This window comes from Myxine glutinosa, chromosome 11, assembly GCF_964187855.1.
Source record: "Myxine glutinosa chromosome 11, kmMyxGlut1.1, whole genome shotgun sequence".
Classification (NCBI taxonomy): Eukaryota; Metazoa; Chordata; class Myxini; order Myxiniformes; family Myxinidae; genus Myxine; species Myxine glutinosa.
Window position 1 is genome coordinate 110,244,899 of NC_136271.1, and position 17,099 is coordinate 110,261,997.

Below are 17,099 nucleotides of genomic sequence, written 5' to 3' on the forward strand. Positions count from 1 at the left end.
CCCTCAGAGATAGCTTCATCGCGGGAGATTCCAATAATTCTGAAAGCTTTGGTTTCAACAGCGTGAAGCCGAGCTAGGTGTGAGGCAGGAGCACCGGCCCATAGGGGAAAACAGTATTCCATTGAGCTGCGGATGAAAGCCTTGTATGTGGTGAGGAGCTCAGGTGTGCCGAGGAAGGACTTCGCACGACGGAGGATGCCCAGTCGGCGACTGGCTTTGGAGGCCAGCTTGGAAATGTGGTTTTCCCAAGAAAGATCATGGCAGATAGTGAGACCCAAAATCTTGAGCGACAGAACTTCTTGGAGAGGATTGTTGAGAAAGTAGATGGGAGGGTTGTCCAGTCGATCTTTTCGGAGAGACATAGTAAGAGTGTGAGATTTGTCAGGATTGAAAGACATGTTCCACTTGTTTGACCAGTCTGTGATTTTGTCCAGGTCTTCAGAGAGTGAGGAGGCAGCAGAATGCCGATCTGAGGGAAGAGGAATGGAGCGGCAGAGAGTGGAGTCATCAGCAAAGAGATAGAGAGGATTTTCGAGAGAGTCAAAGAGATCATTGATGAAGACCAGAAAAAGCACGGGGCCCAGAACACTGCCTTGGGGAACTCCAGCCTGAACAGGAAGAGGAGATGAGAGAAACCCATTCAGGGCCACACGTTGACGACGACTAGAGAGGAAGTCCGCCAGCCATGCGTGGAGATTTCCATGGATACCAAAGGAGGAGAGTTTGGTGAGCAGAGCGGGGTGCCAGACCGTGTCGAAGGCACGTGATATGTCGAGGGAGACAGCTCTAATTTCCTGTTTGGCATTGAGGACCTCCATCCATTGTTGAGACAGCAGAAGCAGCATGTCCAGAGTAGAGTGACCTGGTCTGAAACCAAATTGATGATCAGAGATCAAGCCATTGGAGAAGAGGAAAGATTTCATATCCGAAGCAATGATGGATTCCATGACTTTGCTGATAATTGGGAGAAGGCTGATTGGTCTGTAGTTGCTAGGATCTGTTTTTGCACCTTTTTTGTGCAAAGCGGTGATGTTGGCTGATTTCCAAGCAGATGGCAGTTGACCTTGAGCAAAAGAGAGGGTGAAGAGAACAGAGAGAGGGTGAGATAGAGCAGCAGAGCAGGATTTTAGGACCCGTGGGCTGATGCCGTCGGGTCCAGTTGCAGAATCAGAGTCGAGGGTTGACAGAAACTTTTCCACCTTGTCAGGAGGAAAGGACACGGAGTCCAGGAGCAGCAGGGTACGACTGGGTATGGTGGGTACAGAGAGGGATGGGTTTGGGATACAAGATTTAGAGGCAAACACAGAGTTGAGGCATTCAGCTTTTTCACGTGCGGAGTCAGCTGTGTAGCCGTTTGAGGTAAGGGAGGGGATGGAGGAGGAACAAACACCAGAAACGGATTTGACCAGACGCCACCAGGATTTGGAAGAGGGAGACAGATAAGAGAGTTCGGTCTTGAGAACGGAGAGATATTGTTTCCTGGCTCTCCTGAGGGTGGACACACACTTGTTTCGGGCTTTGTGAAAGGAAATGAGATTTCCTTCCGTTGGATTTGCTTTCCAGGAGACGAAGGCAAGTTGTTTCTGGGCAACAGCCTCACCACAAGATTCCGTGTACCATGGACGGGAGGAAGGGTATGACAACTGAAGACGAGATGGGATAAATCTGTGCATGAGAGAGAGCAATTTACTTTGGAAGAATTCCCAGGATGAGTTGATGTCAGAGGTGGTAGAGATGGGAGACCAGTCCAGATGATTGATGGCTGCTTGAAGACCGTGCCAGTTGGCCTGAGTGAAATGCCAGACTCGTCGACGCTGAGCAGGCTCCCTGAGGATGGTCAGAGAGATGTCCACTTTAACAAGGACATGATCAGATGATCCGATCGGAGCAGAAGAAGAGCAGCAGACATTTTCAGGGACTTTAGTCATAACCAAGTCCAGAAGAGAAGATGTTCCGTTGACTGAGATCCGGGTCGGGAAATTGACAGATTGTGTCAGTCCCAGTGAGTCGCAGAAGTCCTTTGCTGAGGAGCCATGGCTGGTGAGAGAGGTACCCACACCCAGCCAACTGGCATGATGACAGTTGAAATCACCACATATGAGGAAGAGAGAGTTGGGATGAGTAGATAGAAGTTGGTCCATATCATCAGACAGCGAGATGTAGATGGAGTCATCACTGTTTGGTGGACGGTACAACACACATATGAACAAGAGGTGGGAGCGAAGGGGAAGCCGTAGCCAGAGGTATTCCTGGGGGTGAGGTGGAGAGAGTGCAGTGCAGGGCGAGTGAGGAAGAGAGTTTTTGATAAAGATAGCAACCCCGCCTCCAGGACGAGGCTCAGGTCTATCATACCGGAGGAGGGAGTAGCCCGGGAGAGATACTATGGAATCAGAGACATCATAAAGGAGGAAAGTTTCTGTTAAGCAGATCACGTCTGGTTTGACAGAAGCAACCTGTATGGAGAGATCAGTTAAGTTTGAACGAAGGCCCCGGATGTTTGAGGTCCATACCGTTAATGAAGAGGAAGGGGGAGCATCAGATACAGAACAGGGGGGAGGAGGGGTAGGGTAAGATGTGGAAGAGGTGGAAGAGGTAGGGAGAGCTGTTGAAGGTGTGTCAGAGATTTCAGAATAGCTCGGAGAAAGGGAAGGATGGGGCGGACAAAAGGTTTGATGGTGATTGGGTGAGCCACAATGAGGTGTTATTTGAGGAGGGGGAAGAGCGAGGCAGAAGGTTGGGGGAGATGGAGGTGAGAGTTTGAAGGGGGAAGAAGTGGGGAGGACGCTTTGAGGAGGGGGAGTGAGAGGGGGGAAATTGAGAAGCAATGAGGGTGGGGAGATTTGAAGGGGAGGGGTGAGGGGGGAGTTTGGGAGGGAAGGGACAAGGGGAGGGATTTGAAAGGGATGGGATATGGGGGAGATTTGGAGGGGAGGGGTGAGGCAGGAGTCTAGGAGGGGAGGGGCGACGGGGCGTCTTGGCGGGGAGGGGTGAGGGGGTAGTTTAGGAGGGAGGGGGCAAGGGGGGAGATTTGAAAGGGATGGGTGATGGGGAAGATTTGGAGGGGAGGGGTGATGGGGAAGATTTGGAGGGGAGGGGTTATGGGGAAGATTTGGAGGGGAGGGGTGAGATTGGATTTTTGAAAGTGTACGATTTATGGGAAACGAACATTTATTGCAAAATGAGTTTCTTGTGACCTTCGAGTTAAAAATACGTTTAATGACGCTGGATGGAGGATGGGGTGCAGGAGAGTTTAGGGAATGTAGAAAAAAGGCACTATAGGAGATGGATATTTTTTTTGGGATGAATTGATTTGGTGAGCAAGTCGAAAGCAGCCTTTTAAAGAAGAAGAAGAAAAAGGTGTTATAAAATATGACGGAATACATAACTTGAGGGGAAAGTGTAAACATTGAAGGTTAATGAGTGAAAACTATCTGGGGAAATGGGGGAGAAACACGTGGTCGAAGAACGAACGAACGAATAAGAATGAATAAACGAATGAGAACAGAGAAGGAAATGTGTTTTTTTTTTGTTTTTTTTTTATTTTTTATTTTGAGTTGAGATTTACACAAGGAAGTAGGCTATGGGTGAAAAGACTGGGAATACAGAGAACGAAAGTTATTGGATCACAAACGACGGACCGCTGAGAGAAAAAACAAAGCCTCAAGGTTGTACAGTGCACACTGTACAAGGCCTCAAGACACGACACGAATTAACACGATTTTCAATGCAGGTATGAAAGATTTGCACCGAAAAATCTTCGTCGGGACACAATATACGTACAACACCATAAATAAATACAGTTTTAACGAAAATACAAATGGGAACAATCACTTAACTTCGATTTCAAATCGTTCGCGACGCGGCAAAGGCCTTGCTCGCGACACGGCAAACAGACGATCAATTTATGAAAGATAAACACCGAGAAACAACCAAAGTTGCACACAATAACTTCACACACCGAAAGATAAATACAGTTTCGACAAAATACAATTGTGAACAGACTTAACTTCGAAAAACGTGGAGACCGTGTGGAGCTTCGAAAATCCCTCCCACCGTCTCCGAAATCTCGCGAGACCTGTGCCAAAAATAGGAATTTGCTTTTTCCTCTGAAACTACACACATAATTTCGATGCAACTTGACCACAACCTTAATCACCTGTGTTGTACCAAAGTTTGATCCTGGCATTTAAAAAAATCGGGGTCTAAGATGGTCTATGGGGGGAGAGGGGGGGGGGGGGGGGGGGGGCAAAATTTTTTTGTTTTTTTTGTTTTGGTGTATACAAGATCGAGGCTCGTGAAACAGCGAACATTAATCACACAAAAAGTCAAACCGACACATAAAACACAAAATAAGGAGAGCGGTAGACAAGATGGGGAGAGAGGGGGAAGGACACAAACACAACATTTGAGAGCAGGGACATCGAGAGAACTGTGGGAGGGAGAGGGCTTGCGGGGAGGTGGGAGAGGTATAAACATATGGACACTGCAAGGACTTCCAGGAAAGAAGTTGGAATTAAAAAAAACTATCTGGGGTGAATTAGCGGGGATAGAAAAGATCAAGGTTTTGGATGGGGGAAGACGAGATGGTGGTGAACAGCTGTTTTAAAGACCTGGATGGAGGAGTGGGATTGAAGGGAGTGGGGGAGTTTGTTCCAGAGGTGGGAGAAAAGGGGGATGAAAGAGTGAAGGTGAGCAGAGAGCCGAGATTTTGGCAGTTTAACCATAAGAGGGTTTCTGGCAGATCTTGTGCGACCTGAAGGAATATTGGGGGGACAGAGCACAGAGAGAGCTGGGGGAACAAGGCCGGAGAGGAGTCGGTAGAAGACGGAAAGACCACCAAACCTGCCTGCGGTGAGTGAGTGAAAGGCCCTCGGAGCTAGCTTCATCGCAGGAGATTCCAATGATTCTGAAAGCTTTGGTTTCAACAGCGTGAAGCCGAGCTCGGTGTGAGGCAGGAGCACCGGTCCAGAGGGGGGAACAGTATTCCATTGAACGGCGGATGAAAGCCTTGTATGTGGTGAGGAGCTCAGGTGTGCCAAGGAAGGACTTCGCACGACGGAGGATGCGCAGTCGGTGACTGGCTTTGGCGGCCAGATTGGAAATGTGGTTTTCCCAAGAAAGATCATGGCAGATAGTGAGACCCAAAAGCTTGAGCGACAGAACTTCTTGGAGAGGATTGTTGAGAAAGTAGATGGGAGGGTTGTCCAGTCGGTCTTTTTGGAGAGACATAGTAAGAGTGTGAGATTTGTCAGGATTGAAAGACATGTTTCACTTGTTTGACCAGTCTGTGATTTTGTCCAGGTCTGCAGAGAGTGAGGAGGCTGCAGACTGCCGATCTGAGGGATGAGGAATGGAGCGGCAGAGAGTGGAGTCATCAGCAAAGAGATAGAGAGGATTTTCCAGAGAGTCTGAGAGATCATTGATGAAGACCAGAAAAAGCACAGGGCCCAGAACACTGCCAGGGCCACACGTTGACTATGACTAGAGAGGAAGTCTGCCAGCCATGCGTGGAGATTTCCATGGATACCATAGGAGGAGAGTTTAGTGAGCAGAGCGGGGTGCCAGACAGTATCGAAGGCACGTGATATGTCAAGGGAGACAGCTCTGATTTCGTGTTTGGCATTGAGGACCTCCATCTATTGTTGAGACAGCAGAAGCAGCATGTCCAGAGTAGAATGACCTGGTCTGAATGATTTGCTTTTTTATCAGAACCTACACACACAATTTTGATGAAACTTCACCACAACCTTCATCATCTGTGATGTACCAATGTTTGTTCAAGGCATTGGAAAAATTGGGGTCTGTTTAGGTACACAGGGTGGGAGGAAGGGGGGGGGGGGGAGCTGCCCCCCAAAATAGGTATTTTTTTGTTTGTTTGTTTGAAGTCTTATGATTATGTTTGTATGATTCTACAAGCTGCCCTGTCTTCAAGCAACCATTGAAATTGGTTTAAAATACCTTTAGTCAGTGCAATATACTGTTTATTCTACTAGGTGAGCATCAGGGGTATTGCCCCTACGTTTATTTCGTACTAGCCGAAACCCGTGGAACATCCACGGAAGGGAGGATGTGGTGTATGGATAGAGTGTACCATTATGGATGGCATAGGGGATTTGCTTGTCCGAGTAAGAGTTAGGAAGAAAGATGAGAATGTAGAGTTCATATATGAACAACGATCACCGACACCGGCACAAATGCATGCTCTGGATTGTCCACTCAGTGGACGGCTTGCTTTCGCCTTCGCCTGTCCAATCAGCGGACGGCTTGCTTCGCCTTCGCCCAGCAGACGCCAATACGATGGAGTCGTAAGATGGCGTCGTATCGGCAGTTAATCGGATGCTTTTGGGCCCCAACGTCGGCTAATTCAGATTTTTCGAGTATGGCTGTACGTGATAAACAAAGAGCGCGGTTCGTAGATCGTAAATCCATTAGTGCGGTGGGCATCGGGTCACTGGGTGCGGCGTAAAAGGGATAACAAAGTCGAGTCCTTACGCTATTATTATATAGATGCAGCCTGAGGCTGCTGGTTGTATCATAGTTGGGAGCACTGCTGTGCGGCTGATGCGGTGCCCCCTGTTACCAGTAAGCTGGTACTTGGAAAGATGACAGGCTGAATCAACCCTCCTGGTGTTATTTCAACGGCATGACTTTTTCGTAATCGGCATCGGCCAACCAATTGGAGTCGGTGTAAGTGCCGATTACCGATTACAGTTGGACTGTATGCAACCCAAACACCTGGAGTAGCTTTCACCCTTGTTTAGGGTGAATTTCAATAAGCAAATTAAAAAAAACAACGTTGAATTATAGACGTTTCAAGGGCATGCATGGACCGATTTCTTTCAGACTTGACACAAAGACAATACATGAGTGTACATGTACATGTGCAAAAGAATTTTTTTGTAATCCGACCAAATACGGCGAACGGGCGACCTTTAACTCCGTACCGGTACAGCAAAATTACTAAAACCACTTGGGCTATGACATTTTATGTCTTTTTCTCCTTGTTTCGAATTATTTTCTGATTAACCCACTTCATCAAACTTTGGCTGATAGATTTACTTACAGCATGAACCATTGTTTGTAACGGATTCCCTTTGTAACCCCCGGAGTCCCTGTACTGTATTTTGTATAAAATTTGCTTTTCGCACAACCAGACGAGTATCAAACGCTTCATTTTATATCCGCAAGAGCTTGTCGAATGAGCACACAGTACCTTCTCATTGGTTTAAAATGACAGGATGCTGTGCCGTTCGATATATCAATTGATTTAAAAAGTATCGATTCACAGCCGCTAGATGACGTCAATCACGGGCACGGCACTGATCCGGTACAGTATCCAATTCACGTATGCACAATGCACTATGATGTCATTATTTATCACTTTGTAATCGGAATCGGCCGTTTGTTTAATTATTTATTTATTTAAATCTGTAATCATTATAGTCAAATTTTCTAATCAGCCTCGCACTAATTGAATGATACATTGATTCTAGAATTTAGTTGGGATGCATGTGAAATCTCATTTGAGTGAAGGTCCAATTCTCCATTTAAATGGTTCTCATTAATGGCTTGCACCCACTTTGTCTCACGCAGCATGTGTGCCCCGTCTTACAAACTGCCCAACAGTCATCGTGATGGTCGGCCTTCCAGCTCGAGGAAAGACGTACATGTCCAAGAAGCTAGCTCGCTACCTTAACTGGATTGGCGTTCCCACCAAAGGTAGAAGTGTGTTTATTTCACATTTGAGTGTCTTTTGCCTCTAAAATGTGCTATTTTGTTTCCCTTCCTCTTTGTGGAAAGTTTATTAATTTTTTTTGTGGACTTGGGTTGTTGTTGTTGTTGCATAGCCGCGGACAGTTCTCTCGAACAAGCCCGTGGCACTGAGACAGCTAATCGATCTCCCAGGAGCGACCCAGAGATCCCCCACATCCAGGATGGTGTACCTCTACCCTCACGAACTCAGGGCTATGATAGACCGACAGAGAGAAAGAGAGAGAAAAAAAGAGAGCGACCCGAAGGAAGAGCCGGTCCAAGGGGACCGATCGGCACTCTGACCGTGACTGCGCTTCCCTGACGAATTCGGGCAGCAGGGAAGAATAGGGAAGATTTAGCCACTCACTTGCATTGGGGGGTTCAACCGCCATTTAAAGATGTCCCCGATAGTTGTGGATTTGGGTTGAAAATGATGGTGGAGGTTTAGCACTGATAGGAAAGAAGCATATTTGCATTAATAAACAAGCTGGCGTGTACGGAGCTTGGGAGAAGACGATGGCATGTACTATTCCATGGAGAATAATCTAACGTGCATGGTTAAGGAGAATGGGATTGCATGCATGGAACTCGGAAGAATGAGCTGGTATGCACAGAGCTCGGAAGAATGAGCTGGTATACACAGAGCTCGGAAGAATGAGCTGGTATGCACAGAGCTCGGAAGAATGAGCTGGTATGCGCATGGCTATGGAGAACATGCTGGCCTTGCACTGGTCGAGTGGAACAGTCTAGTGTGCATAGGGCTAAGTAGTGCGCACAGGGTTAAGGAGAATGAGTGTTGTGCAATCAGGCTAGGAAGAATGAGGGGGTATGCATGAACCCAATGTTAATATTTCCATAAAATGTTAATACACAATTTCCACATGCCATTTGAGAATCTCTTCAGGTTTTTGGGGTGTTTTGGGTACCAAGTTTTGTGCCATGTATCTGTGGATTTGTTCTTTAACTTTGCCTGAAGTCACATGATGATAGGACAGCTCTTTCTAAGGTAAGTAATGAATGCAATGCTCTTATACAAAAGCTGTGGTTGCTCTTGATTTTATTGCTGGTTTACAGCTCTTCCTCTCTTCTCATATACTCTTATAGTGTTCAATGTGGGCCAGTACCGCCGAGAGGCTACAAAATGCTACGAGTCGTATGAGTTCTTCCGTCCAGATAATGAGGAAGGAATGAAGATCAGACAGTAAGCGAGCCTTTTGGCATATAGTTGTAGATACAATTTGGAAACGGCATTGTCAAGATCGCATTCATAGTTATGTCGCAGGTGACTACTTTGAGAAGGTTGATGTTGTGTTTGAGGTGCACTGCTAACTCCAGCTTCCCACAGGCAATGTGCATGGGCAGCCCTGAAGGATTTGCACAACTACCTCAACAAAAAAGGTGGACTCGTGGCGGTACGAATTAATAACAGTAAACACTTTCTTTCCCATTATAACTTGCACTGTGTGTCCCTGTGACCCTCCCCCCCCCCACCCTAAGTTCATCACATATACATTTTGTTGTAAATAACATTAAATGTGATTGTTACTACCTCGTTCCTCCGCACGGCAGGAGACGGGGTTTTGCAATCACTTCTGTGTGTGTCTGTATGGGCCGTAATTTTTTTACAATTTGAGCTTTTGCCATCAAGTTTTCAACACAGCTTTATTATGAGAATATAGAAAAGAAAAATTAATAATTTGGTCAAAAGGTCAAAGGTCAATGTCAAATAAAATCGTCAATTTTAATCCAAATGACCTAAAATTTAAAGAATCTTCAAATTGGGTCACTGAATTGTTTCCCCAATCAAAACCAAGAAGCAGATTGGGTTTTTAGATCAAATGGTCAATTGTCAAGGTTACGTAAAATATCAGTCAGTGATCCGCTGTGACCTAATTCATCGAGTGCTGTGGGAATATAGCACCGTTTATTGTATGGAAATGAACTGCACAATAGTGTAGTCACGTGTTGATCGTTCACATTGATTGGCTGTGTTTCAACCAAGCAAAAAATGTCACACCTATATATAATCGGACTGAACAGTATGCGACTTTCAAAATGACATATGAATGCTAAACGAGGCCTTTTGCGCATGTGATGTGCGTGGTTACAGTGACGCGGTTCTGCTCGACTGGCACTTTTAACCTGCCATAGCTGGCGTGAAATCTGCAATTCAAATCGTTTTTTTAAAGTTGATTTTTCAGCATTTGGAGGAAAGAGTGGAATTTTCAAGGTAGTTCATCATAATCGTTCTGTTCCTGAAGGCAAATCGGACTCACAGAAATATTGGGAATATGAGAAGTATCCCTGATTGAGAGTTGGCAGGAACATTTAGAAGCAATCCAGGCTTCGGTGACGATCCTGAAAAGAGCCCATGGAACAAAACTCTGAAAACACCACAAGTTGAGCAGCTTGGTCCATTAACTGTTATCTCACTGAAGTGGAGGTGGATACTTTAGCTCCTGTATGTTTGTCTGTGAGCATGATATCTTATTTATGGGTGGATTGGCCAAAACTTGGTGGACAGGTTAGGTGTGTGCCAAGGACTAATTGATTCGATTTTGGTGAAGATATGGATCCGGATACCAGAATTTCTTACTTTGCAAGTGATTCTTCACCATTGAGAAACAGGGCCTCAAATGATATATATAGCACATATAACAAAACGTGGTGGATAAGTTGGGTAAGTGACAATAACAAGCCGATTTGATTTTGGTGTGTGCCAAGGACGAATGGTCCGGATCCAGATCCGGCCTATCAGTGGGATGCAAAACGTAAACTGTTCAGCCTGGCGGAGGTACGCGATCTACCCAGTGTTCTACTTTTTGTCATTAATACCAGGGTGAAAGAAAATGCTGCTACACAGATGCAAGTTGGTTGGATCATCGTATAATTACTGCTACGTTTAAGGTTTTGTCAAATTCAACTCGCTACCTCTTCAGATTATTCGGTGGTTCTGCCAAGCTGAGCCACACTATCAGCTCTTCTCCCAATGGGGACAATTGAAGTGACATATTTTCAGTAACATGCCTGGGCTCAGCCAATATGATGTTAATTGTTTAAGAAAAAGAGAAAATGTAAATGAAATGAATCATACTAGCCACTTCATATAGTGGGGCGGCTTAGCCCAAATATTCAAAAGAATTGTGCATTTTGTGATACAAGCACCAAATTTGGCACAAATGTACATTAATATGTTGCGAACATTTTCAGATATTGGGCCACTTGAAATTCTCTCTTTATGTCCGCCATATTGGATTTCAAAATGGCCGCCACTTGAAATCTACATTTGCTATTATCTCTGGACGTAATGCAGCTATTGACTTGATTCTGGTATCTAAATGTATGTTTTTGGGGGCAAGGAATCCAATGGTACCAATTTCAACTTAATATTATCTATCACAGTCTGTTATATAATTTTATTTGGAAATTATCTAGGCAAATATTGGATTCAACACAATACTTTGAAAAGAATGTCTTAGTTCTGTAAATATAAATAAAATAAAAAACTATACTAAATCACTAGTAACAACTCAGACAAGCTCATATATACTGGCAGTCTAAAATATAAATTCATATCCCATTAGGAAACAAAGTGACCCATTCATTTGTGTTTTTCATATGCATATTTTATGTAACATTACATTCATATTGTCAATAAATACCAAACATGCATAATCCCCTTTTCCTAGACCCTTTAAGCCATCTTTTGTGTTTCTAGAGTACAGAAATTTCTTGTATAGGCTTCCATCTGTCTTGTTTCCTTAACAATGCACTGTAGCATGTCTTTAACAATGTTTACAAACATGACTCCACTACATGTCTTTAATCACAGCCCTGACCCAAATAAAAGAGTAGAGAGGCTGCATGTGTGTTGACCCACATCAACTGTGTTCTTTGTGTGTGGCTGTGTTTAAATCACCTTGTGACTCCACATAAATGAGTTAATTACATACAATCTGGGCTCAGCTAGACAACATTGTGTGGTCAGCAATGAAGACGAGAGTCTGAATTACATGTATGCAAAAGACCTTGTGAACCAGTGAAGCAAATACACGGGTAAGCATGAATTAAATCACTATGCTAGGTGGATACCAGTGCACCTGAAGGACATGGCCGAACTCACCATCAAACACCCAGATGTAGCCAGGAAATTCAGGGAAAGCCACTTCACCGTTCAGAAAACACAGAGGGTGTTCTCTTCAATCCCGATTGACCAGGCACATGAGCAGAATAATGCCTGCATCAAAGGAGACGGTGGAGCAGTTGGGCTCACTGACAACCCTAGTGCCCTACGTCGCTGGATGGTTGCGGGACCAGAAGTTGCCAGGGTGATCGAAGAATTCCAGGATGGGAACCAACACTGGAGACGGCAAACAGCAGACACACGTCATCATGATCAGACGCCAAGTGTACAGGCCTCATTTGTGAAAGATGTTCGCTCTCTCGTCGGTGTCATAGAGGAGATGGGCAACCCATTCGAGGAGGAGAGTCAGGATGTAGTCAAACTGGACACAAAGGAGATCGCAGATCCTGCTGCTGTGGAGACCGTGATGAATGCCAAGAGGATTGGCCAAGAGCAGTTCGAGGCTTTCACCAGAGAGTGTCTGTTGGACAGAACAAAGGCAGTGGACGCACCCATTCCTCGTAACAAGCTGAAGGTGTTCAGCACTTCCACTCCAAGAAGCCAGAGCAAAGGTCAGCAACAGCTCGCCTCCATCAAGAATGACCGTGAACTCTTCGCACGCCTGTACATTGGCTGCCAGACGAGGGATGGAAACCTTGAGGAGTTCTTTTGTCACGAGAATCAGGCATGTCCTCCTGCATTGTCCGATGGTGGAAGCCTCTGCACTGGTACCAAGAGTGATCTCCTCACATGCTTGGAAGAAGTCTCCGACGCAAAGACAGAGACTCCTGTCACGACCTGTATTGTGCTTGATGGAGCAGCCATCGTCCAGATGCTGAAGCCGGCTGCATCAAAGACCTTTGAAGAGTATGCACAACAGATCTTCATCCCATATATGTCCACGAAGCTGCAAACAGTGTCACGCCTGGATCTGGTCTGGGATACTTACCTTGCTGATTCACTGAAAGGTAGTACACGTGCAAAGCGGGGACAAGGTGTGCGGAGACGTGTGGTGGCTGCCGCAGCCATACCAGGAAACTGGCAGAACTTCCTACGAGTGGACAGCAACAAGACCGAGCTGTTCAGGTTCCTCTCAGCAGCTCTCATGGAATGGTTTGACCAGGAGGACAAGGAACTCGTCATTACTGATGGAGAGGCAGTGCTCAGCAAGCCACTACTGCCAGATCTGACCTCACTCGCCCCATGTAACCATGAAGAGGCTGACAGTCGGATGTTGCTGCATGCATCTCACGCAGTCCAGCATGGACACCATGCAATACTCATCCGGACTGTAGACACCGATGTTGTGGTGCTGGCAGTGTCCCTGGCACAGGAGTTGCAACCAGAAGACAAACTGTGGCTGGCATTCGGAACAGGCCAGAGTTTCCGATACCTAGCAGCACACGAAATAGCAGCTGGATTGGGACGAGAGAAGGCTCGTGCACTGCCAATGTTCCACGCTCTAACTGGATGCGACACTGTGTCTAGTTTTCATAGACATGGCAAGAACACTGCGTGGGCAGTCTGGACGGTACTGCCAGAACTCACTGAGGCGCTGCTGCTGCTGTCCTCTGCACCTCGTGACATACCAGACGATGCAATGCGCATCATCGAGAGGTTCGTGATCCTGTTGTATGATCGAACCAGCAAATGCACAGACATTGACAAGGCCAGGAGGAAACTCTTCGCAAGGAAGAACAATGTGCAGCTCATCCCTCCAACGAAGGCAGCTCTGGAGGAACATGTCAAGAGGGCAGTGTATCAAGGTGGACATGTGTGGGGTCAGATACTGCTGCCAGCACCAGAGCTCCCTCCACCAACCAACTGGGGTTGGTCAAGGACTGGAGAAGGACAGTACACACCTTACTGGACCAGGCTAACTGAGGCAGCTCACAGCTGCATTGAGCTGGTTTCTTGCAAGTACAGGAAAGGGTGTGTGAGGCGCTGCAAGTGCAAAAAGGCTGCCCTTCAGTGCACAGCCCTCTGTGTGTGTGAAGGGGATTGCACATGACGATGAGTCAACAACATACATGTACTTGTGGCAATGCTGAACTTGTTAACATGACACTGTTTATGTACACGTATCTTCAGTACCGGTATATACCTAGCCTCAGATACCAGTACACCTAGCCTCAAATACTAGACCATGTAGCATGTCAGTATTATACCTAAGACATTTACAGAACTAAGACATTCTTTTCAAAGTATTGTGTTGAATCCAATATTTGCCTAGATAATTTCCAAATAAAATTATATAACAGACTGTGATAGATAATATTAAGTTGAAATTGGTACCATTGGATTCCTTGCCCCCAAAAACATACATTTAGATACCAGAATCAAGTCAATAGCTGCATTACGTCCAGAGATAATAGCAAATGTAGATTTCAAGTGGCGGCCATTTTGAAATCCAATATGGCGGACATAAAGAGAGAATTTCAAGTGGCCCAATATCTGAAAATGTTCGCAACATATTAATGTACATTTGTGCCAAATTTGGTGCTTGTATCACAAAATGCACAACAGGTTTGCTATGCTGCTACACTAATATGCCTGGGCTCAATACAAATGATTTCATTGCTGAGACAAGAATATATTAACAAATGATTACAGAAACAAAGGTAAGGAAACGATACCAATAGAATGGAATAAAAAATAACAATGTTGTTTAGTAGTAATTAAAAATTGACAATCTTTGATTTCATGAGTTAATAATAATAATCAATAGAAACAATAATAAACAAGTGCAGAAAAAGTGTGGGGGATTAAAGGAAAAATATACTTTATTTCCAAAGTCTAGGCTCCTGAAAGAATTTGGTGACAGAGGGTAAAATGGCAATGTACTGAGAGTGGGCATGAGGTGGACACAAGAAAGGGAATGAACAAACAGGATAGAGGTGTGTGACGATGGGAGGAAACAACCTACAAGTAAAAGGGTTGTGCTAGATAGGGCCATTTCCCCACGTGCATCGCACTAAGCGCGGTAAAGGAATTGGTTTACTATATCTGTGTTGTATCTGCCGACATTAGTTGGTGGACTTTAAAGGTCCTGTGGCGCCTTTTTCGAAGAGTAGGCGAGCTATCGTCAGCGTCCTGGACAAATTCAAAATTCCTGCCCTAACCTACAAAGGGCACTGCACCAATGGCACAGCCACGGCCTCACCGAGTGATGCTAACCCGCCGCCTTGTACTTCATACAAAAAAGAATAAGACTCTGTATGTTAGTCTATGATCGAGGAACGACTTAAATGACCTTCACCACCATAGGTGGAAGACAGGTTATGTTTTCACCTCTGTTTGTCTGTCTTTCTGTGCGCAGAATATCTCCAAAAATTGATTAGATTTTGGTGACCAGGACAAATTGATTAGATTTTGGTGAAGATTCGGATCCAGATACTCCAATTTTTAATGTGTGTCTACATAATTGTGAGATAGCTCCCAAAAACGATATATAGCACGATATCTCAAAAAGTTGTGGACGATTTGGAGAGGTGACAGGAACAAGCTGATTAGAATTTGGTTAAGGTCGGAATGCAGATCCAGCCTATCGGTGGAATACAAGACGTACACTGTTCATCCTGGTGGAGGTATTTAAAATAATTTCTGGAGTGTTGAAAGTTCCCATTAGCACAATGAGCTCCATCATTAGGAAATGGAAAGAATATGAAACTATCCAGACTCTTCCTTGAGCTGGCCGACAAACGGAGCAACTGGGCAAGAAGGACCTCGATCAGGGAGGTGACCAAGAAACCAATGAGCCCTCTGACAGAACTACAGAGTTCTTTGGCTGAGATAGGAGAGCCTGCCAGAAGGACAACAGTCTCTGCACCACTTCACAGATCTAGGCTTTATGGGAGAGTGGCCAGGCGAAAGCCACTCTCGAGAAAAAGGCACATGTCAGCACGCCTGGAGTTTGCAAAAAGGCACACCTTCAGAGTGCAAAAGACCTTGTACTGCGGTGAAGATTTACTTTCCAACAAGACAATTACCCCAAGCATACAGCCAAAGCAACAATAAAATGACTTCAGAACAAGAACGTGAAAGTCCTTGAGTGTCCCAGCAAAAAATCCCAGACATGAATCCCATTGGAAATCTGTGGGAATAATTGAAGAATTCTTTTCACCAATGCTCTCCATCAAACTTGACAGAGGTAGAGCAAATCTGCAAGGAAGAATGAGAGAAACTCTCCAAATCCAGATGTGCAAAACTGATACAGACATACCCAATAAGAGTTGAAGCTGTATTTACTGCCAACGGGGCTTTTGCAAAGTATTGACTCAGGGTTGAATACTCATGTAAATTAGATATTTCTGTATTTCATTTTTAATTATTTTGGAAAATACTGTATTCTAAAAAAAAAAAAAATTTACTTGGACATTATGGAGTATTATGTACACATGAAAGGTGTGTAGATCGCAATTAAGACAAAAAAAATCTCAATTTAATCAATTTTAAATTCAGGCTGTAACACAACAATATGTGAAAAGTCAATGGGTGTGAATACTTTCTGAAGGCAATGTCGATGAAGATGCACCATTTGCTTGAATAACTCGTGGTGGGGCTGGGATTTAACCGCCTCCCAAAGGCAGTTCCACAAACCGGAGAATGGAGGGGCATGGACTGAAGGCGTGTGGAAAGACTGGATTTTCGTAGTGTAACCTGAAGGTGGTTGATGGAATATAACATGTGTCTTGGAGGACCTGGAGTGGTTCAGAGGGCGCAATGTTGGTGGAGGCAAGAGAAGAGGGAGCAATGTTGGAGATGGAGAGGTGGTAAAAATAAAAATAAAAAAAAAATAAAAAAATATATATACAGTATATCACTCATCGACCTGACTGCAAAGTGAGAGAAATATAGATATGACTGACACAAACAGAATATCAAATGTTAAAATCAGCACAAGTGAGTGAAGTATATGTAGAATTGAACAAATTGGTGAGAACGATTGAGGCAGTAGTCTGTGGCCTATACACCACCCCAATAAAGGGATGTGTTAGAAGAACGTGTTGCACGCTCGGAACAAGATCACCCATAGGGTGGTTACACTGCTAGTACTGTATTGATAATTTCCTCGATTGGTAAGAATTGCTCTTTTTTGCAGTTTTATCAAAATTAAGTGAAAATAATTAATTTTCAACTGGAACGGCACTCGGTAGAGTGCACACTTCCGCCAGGCTGAACAGTTTACGTTTTGTATCCCCCTGATAGGCTATATCTGCACCCA

General features: G+C 44.9%; 1 protein-coding gene across 5 annotated transcripts in view; it reads left to right on the forward strand.

The window, feature by feature from the left end:
• LOC137436992 (6-phosphofructo-2-kinase/fructose-2,6-bisphosphatase 4) overlaps positions 1-17,099 on the forward strand; it is a 182,287-nt gene that overhangs the window by 20,263 nt on the left and 144,925 nt on the right. For all 5 annotated transcript variants that reach the window (XR_013625026.1, XR_013625025.1, XM_068131271.2 and 2 more), the window contains exons 2-4: positions 7,594-7,719; positions 8,857-8,953; positions 9,098-9,164. Coding sequence is in view for 3 of the 5 variants with exons in the window: in XM_068131271.2 (XP_067987372.1) it covers positions 7,594-7,719; positions 8,857-8,953; positions 9,098-9,164 (290 nt within the window). In the remaining 2 variants the exon portion in view is untranslated. The remainder of the gene's footprint in view (positions 1-7,593; positions 7,720-8,856; positions 8,954-9,097; positions 9,165-17,099) is intronic.